Source organism: Neoarius graeffei, chromosome 14 (assembly GCF_027579695.1).
Source record: "Neoarius graeffei isolate fNeoGra1 chromosome 14, fNeoGra1.pri, whole genome shotgun sequence".
Taxonomy (NCBI): Eukaryota; Metazoa; Chordata; class Actinopteri; order Siluriformes; family Ariidae; genus Neoarius; species Neoarius graeffei.
The window spans coordinates 70,162,353-70,182,565 of NC_083582.1; the positions used below are offsets into that span (position 1 = coordinate 70,162,353).

The following is a 20,213-nucleotide window of genomic DNA, read 5'->3' on the forward strand; positions in this document are numbered from 1 at the left end:
CTATAATATTAACAGTTTTAACAGGTATAACCCTCAACTGTCCTCATGGGGCCGTCCTTCACAGGAGTGGGGCGATAAAACTCCGACCAGACACAGGGCACCAGGATGGACCAAGCAGGTCCGAGGGGCAGAAGAGGCCAGCATCTCAGTCCCAGGATCAACATGTAACTCAGAGGGACAGATGGGGGGGGGGGGGGGGGGGGGGGGGGGAAGAGAGAGAGAGAAAGAAAAAACGTTGTTAGGTATGCCCTAAAAATGACAAGTATTAAATCTGTGTGGTAGGCTCGCAGAGACGAGAGTCTTTACATCAGGCATAACACACAACAATGGCATGTTAATATGGTAAAAAATATATCATGACCTGCTCTGGCTGGATGCTTGATTGGGTGATGGGAGCACACTCCTCAGCAATGATGAGATGCAGATGGGACCCTTAGGCCTGGCCAAGACAATTCAGTTACATTTCACCGGGTCTGGGACATGCGACAGAATGTCTGACGGCCGATTCCCTGCAGGCTATGATAGCCAGTCGAGGTCCCCACCGTCTCCACCAAAAGATTTCCTGTTGACTCCATGTAACTCAGAGGGACAGATTTGGGGTGGCGGGGGAGAGAAAGAAAACACAGGTGGTTAGGTATGCCCAATGTCACCTGAATAACTGATGGCTGAAGCCATCAGAGTAGCCACGTCACTGTGGTGATATGCCAAAATGGATGGATGGATGGATGGATGGATGGATGGATGGACGGACTCCCCCATTAAACATTGGAAACCACCACCACCACCACAAAAAAAGGTACCCATGACAGCCCTTTCAGTATGATGTGTCAACTCTGGCTCTGACAGTTCCTCAAGCACAGCTACATCCTTCCAGTTCATAATCAGTCTCAACTTCAGATGTGTATGAGACTGCATGAGATACCTTCACATGAATGAATGAATGAATGAATGAATGAATGTGCTCTTTCTTTGTCCCAGCTTCATATCTAACCACTTGAGCTTGCATCTCCTGGCCACATCCTGTAGGATCCCAGCCATGATACAGAAGTCTGATGTCCTGTCCAATGATGGTTTTCTTGGATTGTGAGAGCATGTGGAAACTTTAATAATAATAATAATAATAATAATAATAATAATAATAATAATAATAATAATAGCATGAACAGAATGATATGATTGCATACACTGAGAATGATGCATGCAAAGCAAGTCAAGTTTGGCCAGAATAAGAAACTCCAGCCTACAGGGTGTTTATTTTTTATGATTTTTTTTTTTTTAAATCTTGCTGCTTTCTGATTTGACCATGTTCTTTCACAGCCTTTTGTTCTGCAATTCACCCTGGTGTGTGTGTGTGTGTGTGTGTGTGTGTGTGTTGGTGACATCCAGAGGAGCGTTTGCAGCTCTTTGTGTACACCAGTGTGCAGAAGTGTTGATTGGCGGCGCGCACGCGCTCTGAAGCTCAGCGGCCAGCGGTGGAAAGTTGCGTCGCGTCGGAGGCGCGCGCGGTCTCCAGCTGTGGCGGATCGGATGTTTCTGAAGTTCAGCACATCAGGCACATCAGCTGTTGCTCTGTATGTGATGGTGCCGTGATATCAGTTCCATCTGGCCCTGGTCAGCCCGCTTCGGTCCGGGTCAGATCAGCCTCTCACCGGCAGCATGGCATCTGGAGTTGAGCTCGCGCTCTCGTCTGTCCGCGTCGCGCTGATGATGCTGTCGGTCTGCTCCGGTGACAGTCTGTCTAACCAAGGTAAGACTCACTGACACACGCACGCACAGAGAAGTGCACGATCACTAGTTTGCACAACAGACTGATCTGTCTGTATCTGATTTCTCTAAATCAGCAGGGCTGCATGAACTCCTAGTGTTGAATAGACTTCTGTGCTGAAGAGTTTACTTTACACCTTTTCGGATAATGCAACACTATAAGCTTTAATGCAACACATTAAAGAAGTTGCATAAACAATGCATGCGTTCATTCAGCACTGTGACAGTTATTCAGCTGCACAAGCTGTATGTGTTGCAGCTTTATCACATTACAAACACGAGTCTGTTGGAACTATAACGACTCCCCCCCCCATCCCCCATCAAAAAAGTCTATCTTGTGTGTTACACAAGTAAACATACTCAATAATTTCAATTTAATGCAACATTTTGCTGTCTGTGTTAATTCGATACAGTTTTATTTACAATCATTAATACAATGAATACATGACAGTTTTGCCATTATCAGATTCCTAAAATCCATGGAACCGTGTTGGATGAATCATCTGATGTTTGCAGTGATCAGATTATTTCTTTACATTCAGATATACTTATAGTTTTGCCATTATCAGCTCACTTAGATGCATGTAAACACTGCCCTAATCTGATTTTTGTAGATATCAGATTAGTCCTTTACATTAAAATATACTGATAGTTTTACCATCATCAGATTACTTAGATGCATGTAAACATTGTCCTAATCTGATTTTTTTTGCAGATATCAGATTATTTCTTTATATTCAAGTATACTTATAGTTTTGCCATAATCAGATTACTTTGATGCATGCAAACATTGCCCTAATCTGATTTTCTTTACATTCAAACGTACTTCTAGTTTTGCCATAATCAGATTACTTAGATGCATGTAAACATTGTCCTAATCTGATTTTTTTGCAGATATCAGATTATTTCTTTATATTCAAGTATACTTATAGTTTTGCCATAATCAGATTACTTAGATGCATGTAAACATTGTCCTAATCTGATTTTTTTTTGCAGATATCAGATTATTTCTTTATATTCAAGTATACTTATAGTTTTGCCATAATCAGATTACTTTGATGCATGCAAACATTGCCCTAATCTGATTTTCTTTACATTCAAACATACTTATAGTTTTGCCATTATCAGCTCACTTAGATGCATGTAAACATTGTCCTAATCTGATTTTTTTGTATTTATCAGATTGCTTCTTTACATTCAGATATACTTATAGTTTTGCCATAATCAGATTACTTAAGTACATGTACACATGTTGGATAAATTATTGTCAAAATCTGATTATCAGAAAATTTTTCATCACGTTCAAACACATACATTGTTTTATGATTATCTGATTACTTAAGAACATGTGAACATTTTGGTTATCAAAATCTGATTATCAGTTTATTTCTCTTTAAATTCAAACATACACCATTATCTGATTACTTATGTACATTTAAACATACTGGATTAATTATTGTCAGAATCTGATTTTTACAGATATCAAATTGACGTTGATTTATATACAATCAAATGTCCATATGTCCATCCATCCATCCATCCATCCATCCATCCATTTTCTGTACTATTTATCCGTAGTCAGCTGGGATAGGCTCCAGCTTGCCTGCGACCCTGTAGAAGGATAAAGCGGCTAGAGATAATGAGATGAGATGAGATGAGATTTATCTGTCAGGGTCACAGGGGAGCTGGAGCCAATCCCAGCTGACTGGGCGAGAGGTGGGGTCCACCCTGGGCAGGTCACCAATCTGTCACAGGACTAGCACAGAAACAAACAGCCATCACACTCACATTCACACCTCTGGGCAAATTACAGTAACAATCAAACAGACTGTACTTGTGGCAAGTAAGGATTAAGGCAACACATCATGAGTTCATTTACTGTAATAGTTGCTTCAGCACTGTAAGTGTAAACAACTGCTATTTTTTCCATTCTTTTTTCCCATTTAAGTCCATTCTGCTTTCATTAAAACTGCTGTATTTAAATTCACATCAAAGCTTTTTATCACAGGTTTTTGATTTGTAATGGTGCCTTCACTTCGTACAAGTATTTAAGGATTCGTCATGGCACTAACTACAAGCAATTGTGAATTAAGATGAAGTTTCCCGAACAGTTGTTTGTTCATGTTTGGAAACTGGGATCTGTCTCCATCTGTGTCTCCATTATATGCTGTTCTGCTCTGGAGCAATGGAGTGTTATCGACTAAAGCGGTTTGTTGGTTTCTGTGTGTGTGTCTGTCTGTGTGTGTGTGTGAGTGTTTATTGCTCTTTTGCCTGCAATGATTGCTCTCTGTGCTGTAGCTGATTGGTTAAGCACTTCAAGTGAAAGCAAACGAGGTGATTAGATCGCTCCCACTCCTCCATTGTGATGGATGTTTAAAGCTGGATTTAATAAGTGCACTTTGTTATTGTCTCAAAGTTCACATTGCGGGTTGATCCTGTGTGGAGGAAAATGAATTGCTGGAATCAAACACATCATAAAGGTACGCCAAATGCATTATTAGTGTTGACATTTCTCTGGCGAAATTAAAATCCATGTGACCTACCTAATCTAGCCATGGTATTGCAATGATGGGAGGCTTTGGGGAGGACTACACTAATGAGTATCATTACAGACAGCACTGACAGCCATGATAGATTCATCAACTCGCCTACTGACATGGACGCTCAATCAACTAGAAGTGCACTCTATTAACAAGAGAGGTAAAGAAGGTCAAGTGAAACGATGTTGACGGCATTATGGCTCTCTTTTTCTGGGAGGAATTTGTACATGGAAAGACAATGTAGTGGGATTTCATTCAGTTTCTGATGAATTGACCGTCTTTAACCCTAACGTTGATCACTTTTTCATATACACTCACCAGCCACTTTAATAGGAACCTGTTCTTGATTCTAAGATCCCTGTTCTTGGCTGCAGGACTGGAACCCAATGTGGTCTTCTGTTGTTGCATGCTGAGATGCTTTTCTGCTCACCACGGTTGTAAAGAGTTGCTATATCCTTCCTGACAAAAAGCTCAAACCAATCAGCCATTTTCCTCTGACCTCTCTTATCGACAAGACGTTTGTTTCCACCCACAGAACTGTCACTCACTCGATGTTTTTTGTTTCTCGCACCATTCTGTGAAAACTCTAGAGATTGTTGTGTGTGAAAACCTCAAGAGATCAGCCGTTTCTGAAATACTCAAACCAGTCCACCTGGCTCAAACCAACACCCATGCCACAGTGAAAGAAAGTCACACTTTGAGATCACAATTTTTCCTATTCTGATGTTTGAACATCGTGAACATGAACTGAAGCTCTTGATTTATATCTGCGTGATTTGATGCATCGTGCTGCTGCCGAGGGATCGACTGATGAGAGAACTGCGCAAAACAGCAGGTGGTCCTAACGGGTGTTCCTAATAAAGTGGCCGGTGAGTGTAAGTGAATTTGTAGAGTAAGAGAAGAAAGATAATAAAAAAAGACACAAGATATGAATGAAGTCTTAAGAAAATGTCTGAATGCCACATACATTTTCAGTTAAAGGTTTGTGTATATGATTTTCACGAGCCACTTGTTGAAACTCTTCATTTACGTTTCTCATCTCATCTCATTCCAGATTAAATTCATACACATAAAGAGTGTCAGTATTACCTTATGTCGCAGGTTGTGAGTCCCGTTAGAGAGTAGCATTTGTTCAGTATATTGAGCACCTTGTGTTTTTACAAAGTCATGATAAAAACATCCTTCAAGCGGAAATCAAAAGGTGAATTTGAACGGTAAGTTGAAGTTTGTTACATTTTTCTTTCCTCACCAATGAAGCATTTTTTTCTGGCGCCAGGTTAAATGCAAACACTCTGATTGTGCATGTGATGACATATTCTTTCAGATTATTCAATGAATTATCCACTGTTCATTTAGATTTGCCTCAATCAATTTATTCTATTTCAATGCAGGTGTATACGTTCTTAGAAAAAAAAACAACAACCCAAAACCCTGGCTTCCTAAGTGGCCCAGTCAGTGGCGGTTCTAGACCAAAATTACTAGGGGGGCCGAGGTGGGGCCAGTGTTTTTTCAGGGGGGCACATATGGACAAAACATGGCAATATTTAAGTGTTCAAAATGTTTTGTTTAGTTTATTTAAAACCAAAACAACATACATTGAGCATAAATACAATGAGATAAACATTCTGTCTCAGTAGCCTAAACATAAAATAAATTGTGCTCAATAAATCTTAAAACCATGTTTCTCTTTTTTGTAAAATAAGATTTCTATTTTTGCATACAATGAACATTTTCTTCAGATGTGGCTGCACTGGAGTGTCGTCCAAGCACTTGCTGATATCTGGAGAAAGATGAATACAGTAAATATGCGTGCGCGACTGAGAACAACATTTATTTATCATTATTCATTTATTTATCATTATTCATTTATTAATTTATTATTATATCTATTATTTTTATTTTATATTTATTAATTATTATTCAGACTTCACACTTTCAGGGTAGGCTATATGAATTGTAGGCCGACACTGCTCACACACACACACACACACACACACACACACACACACACACACACACACACACACACACACATTTGTTCAACATCACAAACCTGATGGTGCTGTACTTGATATGCATGGTGAATCTGGTTGTCCCAATGACTTGTTGGGTTGTCCCTCATTCTGTCCCTCAATCTGATCCTGAATGTCTTCATCCTCACTCTCAGATTGCCTTTCAGATGCCTCACTTTCCACCTCTCCAACCACCACCTCTGGCTCTCTCTCCACCTCTGGCTCTCTCTCCTCTTTCATAATCTTCATCTTCCTTACTCTCTCTATGTTGCTTTTTGCCAACAGGGGCAAAAAAGGACATAATGTCCTTCTTGCTCCTTTTCATGATGATAGCCTACAGTAGGCCTATACTAAAAAGTAAACGGAGAGGAATGTAGCCTCTACATATCACAAGGCCATTCAAGTTTTACAAGAAGGTTAAACACTGTCGGTTATTTTACCCATTTCCCAAAAATATTAAGTTAGGCTACTTATTGCTGTGCAATGCACTTTTAAGAAAGTGCAATAAAACGGATTTATTATTGTAGTGAACAACAACAGTAAAACATGGATATGTGTAAACACTGATGTTACAAAACTGAATAATTTTCCTTACCTTCGCCTCTTGGCAGTAGCCTAGTCCTTGCAGGGCTGCAGCTGTTATCTCTCACGTCCGAAGTTTACAATTCGCGCTGCTGCTGGTCTTTCTGCTGCAGGTAACAGTGTGCGTGTAGCGCTTTAAGGAGTCTGTGTGGAACACTCCATCATGTCAGTTCCGATCTTTGAGCCAGCGCACGTCGAAATTAATAAAGCTTATTATCTGTTCAGCACAGGGGCCACAACAGGGGCCAGGAGCAATTTTACAGGGGCACTGGCCCCCCCTGGCCCCCATTTAAAACCGCCTATGGGCCCAGTCCCACAACACCGATAACTATAACTCCAGCTATGACTATACCTCTGCCTGAATTTAGTTCCAGTCTGGAGCAGTCACACCGCAACTATAATCCTGACTATAATATAATATCACTTGGTCCTGCCACTCAGGTAAATAAACGCATGCAAGTTAGGAATAGTCATGGAAGTTTTTTCCAAGGAGTCACACATTATTCCGGGTCATACTGTACAGCTTGGACCTCAAAACAACCCATGTACACACTCCGGTGGTTGATATAATACAGATAGGTCACAGATTACAGAATTATAATAAAAAAGGATACAAAATACGGAGTGGTTACGGATTTTAATACGGATGCATCACGGATGCTAATAATTTACGGATCGGTCACGAATGTTTCGGTATATTACGGATCGGTTACTGATCTCATACGGATGATGCAGCGTGGATAAAAAAATTAAGAACTCTGAAACAATTAAATGTTTGGACTGACGAAGTTCATAATTAAAATATCTGACCTGCATTTATATGTCTCATCTCATCTCATCTCATTATCTCTAGCCGCTTTATCCTGTTCTACAGGGTCGCAGACAAGCTGGAGCCTATCCCAGCTGACTACGGGCGAAAGGCGGGGTACACCCTGGACAAGTCGCCAGGTCATCACAGGGCTCTGCATTTATATGTTTACTTTATTAATTTGCTATTGATAGTTCACGGAAAATCACATAACCGTGAATAAAAGATCCGTGCTTTGTTTTATTATTTTTTTTATTTTCGGTGAATCCATATTCCGTGACTTCATGATGCAACAAGGATGTACAAAGATGCCTGGGGAAAAATAGCACATGCTCAGACAATGTCACAATTACCTGATTGGTCAGATGTTTTATCGGATCAGGTCCAAGCCTGGAAAAATTGCTCCAGGAAGCAGTCTCACGGATACGGATAAACCCAGGCCTGGGATATAGGGATCGTTATCGGTCTGGTGTGAGCACCAACCACATACACTGCAGGGGTCCGATTTATTCATAGTTCTCATTATAGTTATAGTTACAGTTACAGTTACCGGTATTGTGGGACTGGTAATGGGATGCTTGGAAGTATTCTAGATCACTAAATGACTGCAGTAAAGACTGGAAAGAAATTTCCTGCCGTTCCTCACCCAGATATGTGCACGAACCATCCATGTTTTACATTTGGAATATGGTCCCTGTCTTTCTTTTCCATCTCTATTCCTATCTCATGTCACCTGTCATTCAGTCTTTTTGTCTTATCACCTCTCCTCTTTCTCTGTCTGGCCTTCGTTGAGTTCTCGAGCCTTACACAAAGCCAGTTTCTACCAGCGTACATCAAGCGTTCATGTTTAATCCAGTAAAAACACATCAATTGGATTGTTATTGGATTATCAGGCTGATTGTCAAGTCAAGTCAAGTTTGTTTGTATAACGCTTTTAACAATAGACATTGTCCCAAAGCAGCTTTACAGAATCTGAATGAGCCAAGATATGAGCCAATTTTATCCCTAATCTATCCCCAATGAGCAAGCCCGTGGTGATGGTGGCAAGGAAAAACTCCCTCAGACGACACGAGGAAGAAACCTTGAGAGGAACCAGACCCAAAAGGGAACCCATCATTGCAAGCGTAGCACATGACGGCCAGTGGATAAGCTGATAGCGTTTAGGAAGCAGAAGGAGAAAAGATGTGGGAGAATGCAGGGAAATGATTGAGTGTGGTAAACGCAGGCATGTTGTGATGATGATGTGTGAAAGCAGAAACAACTGGCCTGAGGAGAAAACTGCTCCTGCTCCTGCTCCCTCTCCCTTGTGCATATGAACTCACTTTGGGATTCCTTTGTTGTCTCTCTCTCTCTTTCTTTCACACTCTCTTACGTTTTCCCTGGTCTTTATGCCTTGTCTCTTGTTGTTCTCTTTCTCAGATACTGTACGCACTATAAGAAGCCATTAGTGTGTCTGGGGTTCATTTGCAAGTGAACCCTGCGTGTTGCGTCATGCTGAAAACTCACCTTGTGTGGGAAGGAAGCTCATGTGGGAAAAAAAAAAAAACAATGGCACTTGGTGAGAAGCAGTGCACAGGAAAGGCAGGAAGTGGTGACCCTTCTCAGGTTGTTAAGGGCTAGCTAATAAAGGGATAATTAATCTATTTTGCCCTGGAGGTTCTTCGTAAGAGCAGGTGCCTCTCTGTGTTTCAGGAGGTTAAATTGGAACAGGATGAGAGTGTGTTGTGAAGGCAAGGCAGAGTCCAACATAAACGCAGGGGGAGGTGGTAAATTAGCCACATGTATGAATACCAAACAGTTACGTCCCGCTGTCTGGAATTTATGAGTTTTATGTAAAACGTTAACCCCTAAACTTGTAAGGTCACAGTGTGCATGAGGTACTGGATTTATAGAGATTCATTCAATTATATCAAGAGATCCAGAAAACAATTACTGAAATATATACAGTGGTGCTTGAAAGTTTGTGAACCCTTTAGAATTTTCTATATTTCTGCATAAATATGACCTAAAACATCATCAGATTTTCACACAAGTCCTAAAAGTAGATAAAGAGAACCCAGTTAAACAAATGAGACCAAAATATTATACTTCGTCAATTATTTATTGAGGAAAATGATCCAATATTACATATCTGGGAGTGGCAAAAGTATGTGAACCTTTGCTTTCAGTATCTGGTGTGAGCCCCTTGTGCAGCAATAACTGCAACTAAACGTTTGCGGTAACTGTTGATCAGTCCTGCACACCAGCTTGGAGGAATTTTAGCCCGTTCCTCCGTACAGAACAGCTTCAACTCTGGGATGTTGGTGGGTTTCCTCACATGAACTGCTCGCTTCAGGTGCTTCCACAACATTTCGATTGGATTAAGGTCAGGACTTTGACTTGGCCATTCCAAAATATTAACTTTGTTCTTCTTTAACCATTCTTTGGTAGAACAACTTGTGTGCTTAGGGTTGTTGTCTTGCTGCATGACCCACCTTCTCTTGAGATTCAGTTCATGGACAGATGTCCTGATATTTTCCTTTAGAAATTGCTGGTGCAATTCAGAATTCATTGTTCCATCAATGATGGCAAGCCATCCTGGCCCAGATGCAGGAAAACAGGCCTTGATACTACCACCACCATGTTTCACAGATGGGATAAGGTTCTTATGCTGGAATGCAGTGTTTTCCTTTCTCCAAACATAACGCTTCTCATTTAAACCAAAAATTTCTATTTTGGTCTCATCTGTTCACAAAACATTTTTCCAATAGCCTTCTGGCTTGTCCACATGATCTTTAGCAAACTGCAGACGAGCAGCAATATTCTTTTTGGAGAGGAGTGGCTTTCTCCTTGCAACCCTGCCATGCACACCATTGTTGTTCAGTGTTCTCCTGATGGTGGACTCATGAACATTAACATTAGCCAATGTGAGAGAGGCCTTCAGTTGTTTAGAAGTTACCTTGGGGTCCTTTGTGACCTCGCCGACTATTACACGCCTTGCTCTTGGAGTGATCTTTGTTGGTCGACCACTCCTGGGGAGGGTAACAATGGTCTCGAATTTCCTCCATTTGTACCCAATCTGTTTGACTGTGGATTGGTGGAGTCCAAACTCTTTAGAGATGGTTTTGTAACCTTTTCCAGCCTGATGAGCAACAGCAACGCTTTTTCTGAGGTCCTCAGAAATCTCCTTTGTTCGTGCCATGATTCACTTCCACAAACGTGTTGTGAAGATCAGACTTTGATAGATCCCTGTTCTTTAAATAAAACAGGCTGCCCACTCACACCTGATTGTCATCCCATTGATTGAAAACACCTGACTTTAATTTCACCTTCAAATTAACTGCTTATCCTAGAGGTTCACATACTTTTGCCACTCACAGATATGTAATATTGGATCATTTTCCTCAATAAATACTGTAAATGACCAAGTATAATATTTTTGTCTCATTTGTTTAACTGGGTTCTCTTTATCTACTTTTAGGACTTGTGTGAAAATCTGATGATGTTTTAGATCATATTTATGCAGAAATATAGAAAATTCTAAAGGGTTCACAACTTTCAAGCACTACTGTATAGTTTGTCGAGGCAACGTATCGGAAATGGATACAGAATGTTTGCCAAGGGAACGGATGCACTTAGATATTTAGGTTCTATGTTTTTCTCCCACCTCCCAAAAACATGCCTTATGGTGTATTGGATAGACTAAATTGCCCCAAAGTGTGAATGAGTCTACCCTCACCGGCCACTTTATTAGGAACACCCATACCCCTGCTGTTTTTTTTAAGAAGAAGAAGCCTTTATTTGTCACACATACACTCAAGCACAGACTTAAGCACACAGTGAAATTCCTCCTCTGCATTTAACCCATCTGAAGCAGTGAACACACACACACACACACACGTGAACAATGAGTACACACACATACTCAGAGCAGTGGGCAGCTATGCTACAGTGCCCGGGGAGCAGTTGTGGGTTAGGTGCCCTTGCTCAAAGGCACTTCAGCCCAACCTTCAGGCCATAGCCGCCCCATGTTTACCTAACCACATGTCTTTGGACTGTGGGGGAAACTGGAGCACCCGGAGGAAGCCCACACAGACACGGGAAGAACATGCAAACTCCACACAGAAAGGCCCCCATCGTCTGCTGGGCTTGAACCCAGAACCTTCTTGCTGTGAGGCAACAGTGCTAACCACTACACCACCGTGCTGTTTTATGCCGTTATCTAATCAGCCGATCCCTTGACAGCAGCACGATGCATCAAATCATGCAGATCCAAATCAAGAGCTTCAGTTAATGTTCACAATGTTCAGACATCCGAATGGGAAAAATTGTGATCTCAAAGTGTGACTTTCTTTCACTTTCATGGTAATGGTTTGAGTATTTCAGAAATTGATGATCTCCTGGGGTTTTCACACACAACAGTCTCTAGAGTTTTCACAGAATGGTGCGAAAAACAAAAAAAACATTGAGTGAGTGAGCGACAGTTCTGTGGGTGGAAACAAACACCTTGTTAATAAGAGAGGTCAGAGGAAAATGGCCAATTGGTTTGAGCTGCCAGGAAGGATATAGTAACTCATAGCAACTCTTCACAACCGTGGTGAGCAGAAAAGCATCTCAGCATACAACAGCAGAAGAACACATCGGGTTTCACTCCTGCAGCCAAGAACAGGACTCTTAGAATCCAGTATAACAAGTTCCTGGGCGGCACGGTGGTGTAGTGTTTAGCGCTGTCGCCTCACAGCAAGAAGGTCCGGGTTCGAGCCCCGTGGCCGGCGAGGGCCTTTCTGTGCGGAGTTTGCATGTTCTCCCCGTGTCCGCGTGGGTTTCCTCCGGGTGCTCCGGTTTCCCCCACAGTCCAAAGACATGCAGGTTAGGTTAACTGGTGACTCTAAATTGACCGTAGGTGTGAATGGTTGTCTGTGTCTATGTGTCAGCCCTGTGATGACCTGGCGACTTGTCCAGGGTGTACCCCGCCTTTCACCCGTAGTCAGCTGGGATAGGCTCCAGCTTGCCTGTGACCCTGTAGGACAGGATAAAGCAGCTAGAGATAATGAGATGAGATGAGATAACAAGTTCCTATTAAAGTGGCCGGTGAATGTATGATTTAGCAATCAGTGTGTGCATGGTGTTCTGCAATGGACTGGTGTTCAGTCCAGGGTGTATTCTCATTTCATATCTGGTCTTCCAAGGATAGGTTCTGGATCCACATCAACGCTGACCATGATAAAGTGGTTACTGAAGATGAGTTCATGAAATAATGACTATCTCCTAGACAAAATCTGTATCATTAAAAAGTCATTTAAAATGTGATTTCATCAATATTTAAAAAAAAATTCACTGAAGGTGCATTAGGTACAATTTGGCTTTTATGCTTGTGTCACACTTTCTCGTATCTTGCCATGTAAGTGGCGTGTGGGTTAAACAGCAAGAAATGAGGCATATTTTGTCTAAAATTAAAGTCCTGTGATGTACACAGCATACTGTATGTGTGACATTACTGTGGCGTATCTGGGGTTTGTATGGGGTTCAAGGGATGTAAAGTTATGGCGTACTGAGGCGCATGTGTGGCGTATGATGCATTGCTGTGGTACAACCGTTTTGTTGGCGTGGCATTTTGTTCTTATGTGTGACGTTGCTGCTGGGTACCTGCGGCATATCTGCGGCGTTCACAGGTGAGTATAAAAGGGGGCCTCACACTGCGTTTGTTGTCATTCGTCACAGTCAAGAACGCATCATGCCAGCAAAGAAGTCAGGACCCAAGAAGGGCAAGGGAAGAGGGAAGACATCAGCCGCATTCACCCAGCCAGCCTTGGAGCCACCTTCATCAGACACATGTCAACTAAAGCATTCGCACGGCGTAATAGCTGTTCAAGCAACGTTCCTGCTGAGTCACTGCTGCGTAGCTTTCGTTTTTATGGTGTACACGTGATGTATGTGTGACGTATCAAAGCTGCTACATATGTGGTAGGTGCTATGGATTTTTAAGTGCGGACTTAAAAATACGCCGCACCCTGGTATACAAGGAGATCGTGTTACGCATCCTAGAGTATTAGTGACGTAAGCTGGCGATGCTGTGACGTTCCTTTCTTACTGCCATGTATCCTGATACGCCGTACATATGCAAGGCTGAAACGGCAATGTGTGACGCAAGCATTAGGAACTATAAAGTGAACTAAAAAACTGGTGATTTGATTTATCTTTGACCCCTCCCCCATTCAGATGCACATAGACGCACATGAAGCCCTGCCTCTCAGGATCTCCATCGGCTGGTGGACTAGCTAGCTAGCTCATCTCAGTGTAATGGGCCATTTTATGACATCTCATCTCATCTCATCTCATCTCATTATCTCTAGCCACTTTATCCTGTTCTACAGGGTCACAGGCAAGCTGGAGCCTATCCCAGCTGACTACGGGCGAAAGGCGGGGTACACCCTGGACAAGTCGCCAGGTCATCACAGGGCCGACACATAGACACAGACAACCATTCACACTCACATCTACGGTCAATTTAGAGTCACCAGTTAACCTAACCTGCATGTCTTTGGACTGTGGGTGAAACCGGAGCACCCGGAGGAAACCCACGCGGACACAGGGAGAACATGCAAACTCCACACAGAAAGGCCCTCGCCGGCCACGGGGCTCGAACCCGGACCTTCTTGCTGTGAGGCGACAGCGCTAACCACTACACCACTGTGCCACCCCATTTTATGACATGTTAAGCTTTAAACTCTCGAAGTATTGCCATGCTACATAACTGATTTGTTGAGGCAGGAATAGTTCATTACGCCTAGGAAGAGTATTTGGAAGAGTATATCTTATTTTCAGCACCTGGTTCGTGCTTTATTAGACTTCTGGGTGACTAATTTATAAGCACTGCTTATTTTACATTAATGGCATTTAGCAAACGCTGTTATCCAGAGCGACATACAACGTACCCAGAGAAGCCTGGGGAGCAGTTAGGTGCCTCATTTAAGGGCATGTCAGCCATTCCTGCTGGTCCAGGGAATCAAACCAGCGACCTTTTGGTCCCAAAGCTGATTCTCTAACCATTTCTCCATGGCTTCTCCATTTGTGACTGGGTTTGATATAAATATGACAAATATCAACGGTATCCTCTTCTTTCCCAGACCTATGGCTCTGAGATTTGAAATTTAAAACTTTTCTAGTTCACATGCTTCACCTATAATCACTGATTGGTGTATTTTAAAGACAGGTTCAGTTACTAATACAGCTTTATTAAAACACAAGCTAAATTCTAGAATGTGTTTGGCACTCAGTGTGAGCCTGCTGCATTTTTAATGATTTTTCACTCTGCACAGTGTTGGCCCAGTTTCCTTAAACTACCCAAGAGTTAAGAAAATGTCAGTTGAGAGAGAGAGAGAAAGAGGAAAAAAAAACTAGGACTGGCACTGGCACTTACTCTGCCATTTCCCAGTGACCATTGTGCTCCAGTGCTTCAGAGCTACAGCTTTATAAAGTGCCTTTATATTGTGCAAGGAGTTCTACTGTAATGTGGGTAGACAGTTGACACACTTTTATGAGAGGCTCGGTTTCCAAAGATAATCTGACAGAATCTGCGTTCATGCCCAGAAAATGCCTGTCGCTGATGGAGCATGAGACAGCTTAGCCGAGTGTGATTCTGAATTCTGAAGTGGAGAGATCATATCACATCAGACCCCTGCCAGATATCGTGTCAGGTTCTCACGCAGCTGTCAAACTGACGCTAATGTGCTTGGTGTTGACAGAGAAACAGAAAAAAAAAAGACTGCTGTCTTGACTTTATTATCCGTCCCCACATAGATATGAAGTTTTACAGTCGATAACTCTTGAAATGAAATGAAATATCTGGAGCAAGTTGCTCTGAAATTGGGCTGAAATGACCTCTTTCTCTCTCAAGATGTAACTCCAATAAGTTCTCACGAGCCCAAGTGGTGATGTGATCATGTGACATGCCCTAAAACTTTTCTTTTTTTCTCCTGGTGATGGGATGTGACTCAACGTGCCATGTGAATGTGATCCATGACACATGGTATCTATTAGCCTGCTTTGTGTGAACAGTGAGGGCTAATGAGAACTGTTTAGGAAATTGCTTTCTTGGAAGATTTGCTTGGTTTTAAGGATTGTCTGGTGGGATTTTGTTCATAGAAAGAGGTACCAAAGCTGACCCTACCTTAAGCCTAACTGTACATTTTGTAAAATTTCATACAAACTGTTGCAAAATTTGCAAGACTATGTTCACATTATATATTAATAATAAGCTATATGTAGTATTTCCGGGTGGCATGGTGGTGCACTGGTTAGCACTGTCACCTCACAGCAAAAAGGTTCTGGGTTCGAGCCCAGTGGCCGACAGGAGCCTTTCTGTGTGGAGTTTGCATGTTCTCTCCGTGTCTGCATGGGTTTCCTCTGGATTTTCCTCCAGTTTCCCCTACGGTCCAAAGACATGCGGTTAGGCTAATTGGTGGCTCTAAATTGACCGTAGGTGTGAATGTGAGTGTGAATGGTTGTGTGTTTCTGTGTGTCAGCCCTGTGATGACCTGGCGACTTGTCCAGGGTGTACCCCACCTCTTGCCCATAGTCATCAGGGATAGGCAGCAACTTGCCCGTGACCCTGCACAGGATAAGCGATTATGGATAATGGATGGATGGAATTTACATTGATGTAATTAAAGGGCAGCACTGTGGTGTAGTGGTTAGCATTGTCACCTCACAGGGAGGAGGTTCCAGGTTCGAACCTCATGGCTGATGGGGGCCTTTCTGTATGGAGTTTGTATGTTCTCCTCGTATCTATGTGGGTTTCCTCCACAGTTCAAAGACATGCAGATTAGGTAAAATAACCAGCCACTGGGGTCATAGAAGCCGGTACATTCTTAGTGCTGGTCTCAAGCCCGGATAGATTGGGGAGGGTTGTGTCAGGAAGGGCATCCGGTGTAAAACCAATGCCAAATTGAATATGTGGAACAGATCCGCTGTGTCGACCCTGAATGCGCGGGAACAGCCAAAAGAAAAGAGATTGATTTTTTTTTTTTAAAAACCAAACAGCTCTGCATCTTTTGAGCACAAAATTCTGGTGGTGGATTCAGTTAGAGACAACTATAAATGAATGCTATGACAAAAAAAAAAAGAAAAATCAGGCTGTACCATTTTGCACCAGTAACACTTATAATTCTTATATGGGATTGGTTCAGTTACCAATCCATTGTGATCATGTAATACTCAAAAGACCAAAAAAAAATCAATATTTAGACCACCTTGAGTGGAAGTGTAATTTAAATGTCATGAGAAATGGCTGGCCAACTGAGTCCAAGCTCAAAGCACAAGCCCATATCCATGAGCTTGGCTTATTCCCCGTGCTGTCCGTACTCAGTTATCCATAAAGACCTATAAATTTAGTCTTGTAAACAGCCTGGAAACATGGATCAGTGAGCTGTAATGCTCTCAGAGCTCCTCTGGGCTAGATGCTGCCACGTGGAGGATTCACGCTTCACTGACACTGATTGTAGGACTTGGTAGCGAGAGAGAGAGAGAGAGAGAGAGAGAGAATCCCAGTTGAGTTGCTCCATCACCCAGCTGCATAAGATAGTTGATTTCGTCAGCCAATATAGAATTAATTTAGCTATTAGTCTTTTGTCAGAAATCACAAAACATCTCAGTACCAATTCCAGTTGCCCAATTGGTGCAAAACTCTCAGCGAGGAATATTTTCCAGAATTCATGGTGTTCATGATAGCTGTGGAACATGTATAAGCTGGCTGCTCTTATGTGTTGAAAAAAAATTCCTTTTTTTGAAACTTACAAGACTGAATTTAGTATTTTTTATCATTTCATTTTCATGAATAAACAAAATTGATGACATTTTTTTTTGTCTGTGTGGCCTCTGAATGTGTTGGCTAGAAGAAAGAGCCGAGCATCAAGCCCTTGCAAAGCGAATTGTCGTACATTACAAAGAACTCATTGTACGAACTGGAGACATGAAAAGATGGAAATGCAGTATGCATGTCAGAAATATGTGCATGCACTATACGCAATTCCAGTCGATCACAATATTCTTATGAGTTCATTCTGGATTGAAAATGATTTTTCTGGAGATGCAGAAGAATTGTATATGTATGTCAGGATGGATGGCTTGGTATTTATCCTGCTTAGGTCATGGAGACAGTTGACAAGTGTCCATTGATCAAAGCTGGCAGCCCCATGTTACTCACTTTGACTCCGGTATCATCGCTGTTCTCCAGCTCTTATCCAAAGGTTGTGAGAGGTTATCTGAGTGTGCTCTGGCTTTCCTCAACACTCTGTTTGCCATGGAGGGGCATATGGTACGGCTGTTTGCCCACCCTGAATGCCAAAGCCCTCGGGCTGACATTTGTTGGGTCTTAGTACCAGGTTACACACATTTCCCAGCTAAACACTGTGAATTCATGAAAATATTCCTTGCTAACAGTTTTGCAGCAACTGGGATTGGTATTGAGTGCCATTTTGTGTGGGAGCCTATATTTTTGACATTTGACTTTTACTTTCAAATGTGTTCAACACTAAAAATTTGACACACAGTAGGGTATGGTTTGAATATAACCTGCAAACTGAATGAGTTGTTGGTGTGTTTCTGTGAAATGTGTTAATGGATGATGGACACCAAGACGTAAGGGGACAAAATAATAGTGCTCCTTTTCGTAATATTCAATCTAGACAGGGTTTCTTCGACATGGTGTTGGAGATGTGCTTCTCGTGACGACTACTACTACTACTACTACTACTACTACTACACACACACACATGCCATTTGTTGTTCCCACATTTCACTGACTAACTTTTGACTGCCAAGCCACCTGAGCAAAGGCCAACCTTTGAGAGCATCATAATTCTCGTGGTGACCAGCAGGGGGCATCACTCTCACCCTGTTACCCTACTGTACACAGTGTAATTTATCAGACCATGTGCAGGATGATGTCATGTGCTGGGAGAAAATAGGAGCTTCGGTATGCACATAAAGGTCAGAGGGAGTGAAGTAAAGAGACCGAGAAAACTTATTGGACAATAAGGAATTTCACAAGAGACCTGTTTGACTGTAAACACTTGTTTTCCATCCTTCACAACTCTAAACTCACAATGCTTTCAATCAGTGAACCTCATCGCTCCTTCAATAATGTGATGTGCATGTTCCTGATGTTATTTGTTAGTCTGCTGTCACAAGGACATATCTATACTTCTATATGGCAGAAACTGCATTGATGTGCCATGCTGGTTTGCTCTCAAAAACTGATTAATTTCTCCAACGTACATCATTTTTATACCTGGCCATGAGTCCATGTATGCTGTCAGTCAGTGCGTTATTTACAAGAGGTGTGTTTTTGACAGATGATAAAGCTTTGTGAATGGAGCCTTGAGCAGTAGATACACCATTCGAATTTCTTATATACTTGCCAAACCCCAGAGAATTAAAAGCGGTAGATTAGGTTGTTCAGTCTAGTCACGCCCTTCTGACGGGGGGGGGGGAGTGCATTTTACACCCAACGGTGTAAAATGGTACCCTCTCCTGCATTCTGAGTGCCATGTTTGAAGAAAATTGATTGAGAAATCGGACCGACATACTTCACAAAACGCATGTTTCTCACCTTACGTCGATGCTTTGATGCTGGACGATCTGACGACCAAGTCGCCTTGAACTTGTCGTAATAGCGAATCATTTTTTCTTCAGAGTTTTCATTGTCCGTGATCATCAGAGCGTGTTTGGTTTTTACAAATACTGGCATGATTTGTTGTAGCATGTGACCTCATTGCTGATTGGCTAGAACTATAACGAGAACCAATGGAATCCATTGGCTCTCGGCTTCACTTAATATGACTATCTGACGCTACATACTTGTATCCGCTGTATTGAAAACAGCTGAAGCGAGATCAGAAGAGCGAATCCAACAATGTTCACTGATTATTTTGAAATGTGGTAGTTTTTAGAACTAAAAACAGTAGGTGGGGTTCACCTGTAAAAAGCGGTAGACTACCGCGTGAATTGGTAAAGTCGACAAGTTTGTTCTTACCTGGTGTAACATGCTTCTGGAGGGAAATAGTGAGTCACTGAACAGCTAACTTTCGCCAGTTAGCTTGTTTCTTGTTTGTCAAACTGACAAAGTAATCTCTGCAGAATGCTGAGTGTCACTAGCATGTTAGCTTGTTAAATAGAAAAGTATTAGCAGGTTTATTTAGCTATGTTGTATCGGATCGTTAGCTAATTGCTAAAAATATATACAGTTTATTCTATCCACATTGACTAGAAATGAGCAATCGCATGCTCTGATTGGCTACTCTACTACTAGGCTATCAGCTCATATCCTTGACTTGCAAGTGACGTCAAAGCAAAATAGAAACCCGGATGTCGGCCATGTTGGTGGATATACAAATGTGGGGTCAAGCAACATTCCATACAAAACAGTCACGCGTGCACAACTCTCTTTGTTTTTCCACTGCTTTAAGCATTCTTTTAGCGATGCCATATCTTTGTGCTGTATACGGTTGTGGTCACAACAGTACTCGT

General features: G+C 42.1%; 1 protein-coding gene across 1 annotated transcript in view; it reads left to right on the forward strand.

The window, feature by feature from the left end:
• The first annotated feature begins 1,597 nt into the window (after window positions 1-1,597).
• The window catches only part of LOC132898574 (disintegrin and metalloproteinase domain-containing protein 12-like), a 326,512-nt gene continuing 307,896 nt past the window's right edge, over window positions 1,598-20,213 (forward strand). The window contains exon 1 of the mRNA XM_060940283.1: window positions 1,598-1,747. Within this exon, the coding sequence (XP_060796266.1) occupies window positions 1,657-1,747 (91 nt within the window). The 5' untranslated portion in view covers window positions 1,598-1,656. The remainder of the gene's footprint in view (window positions 1,748-20,213) is intronic.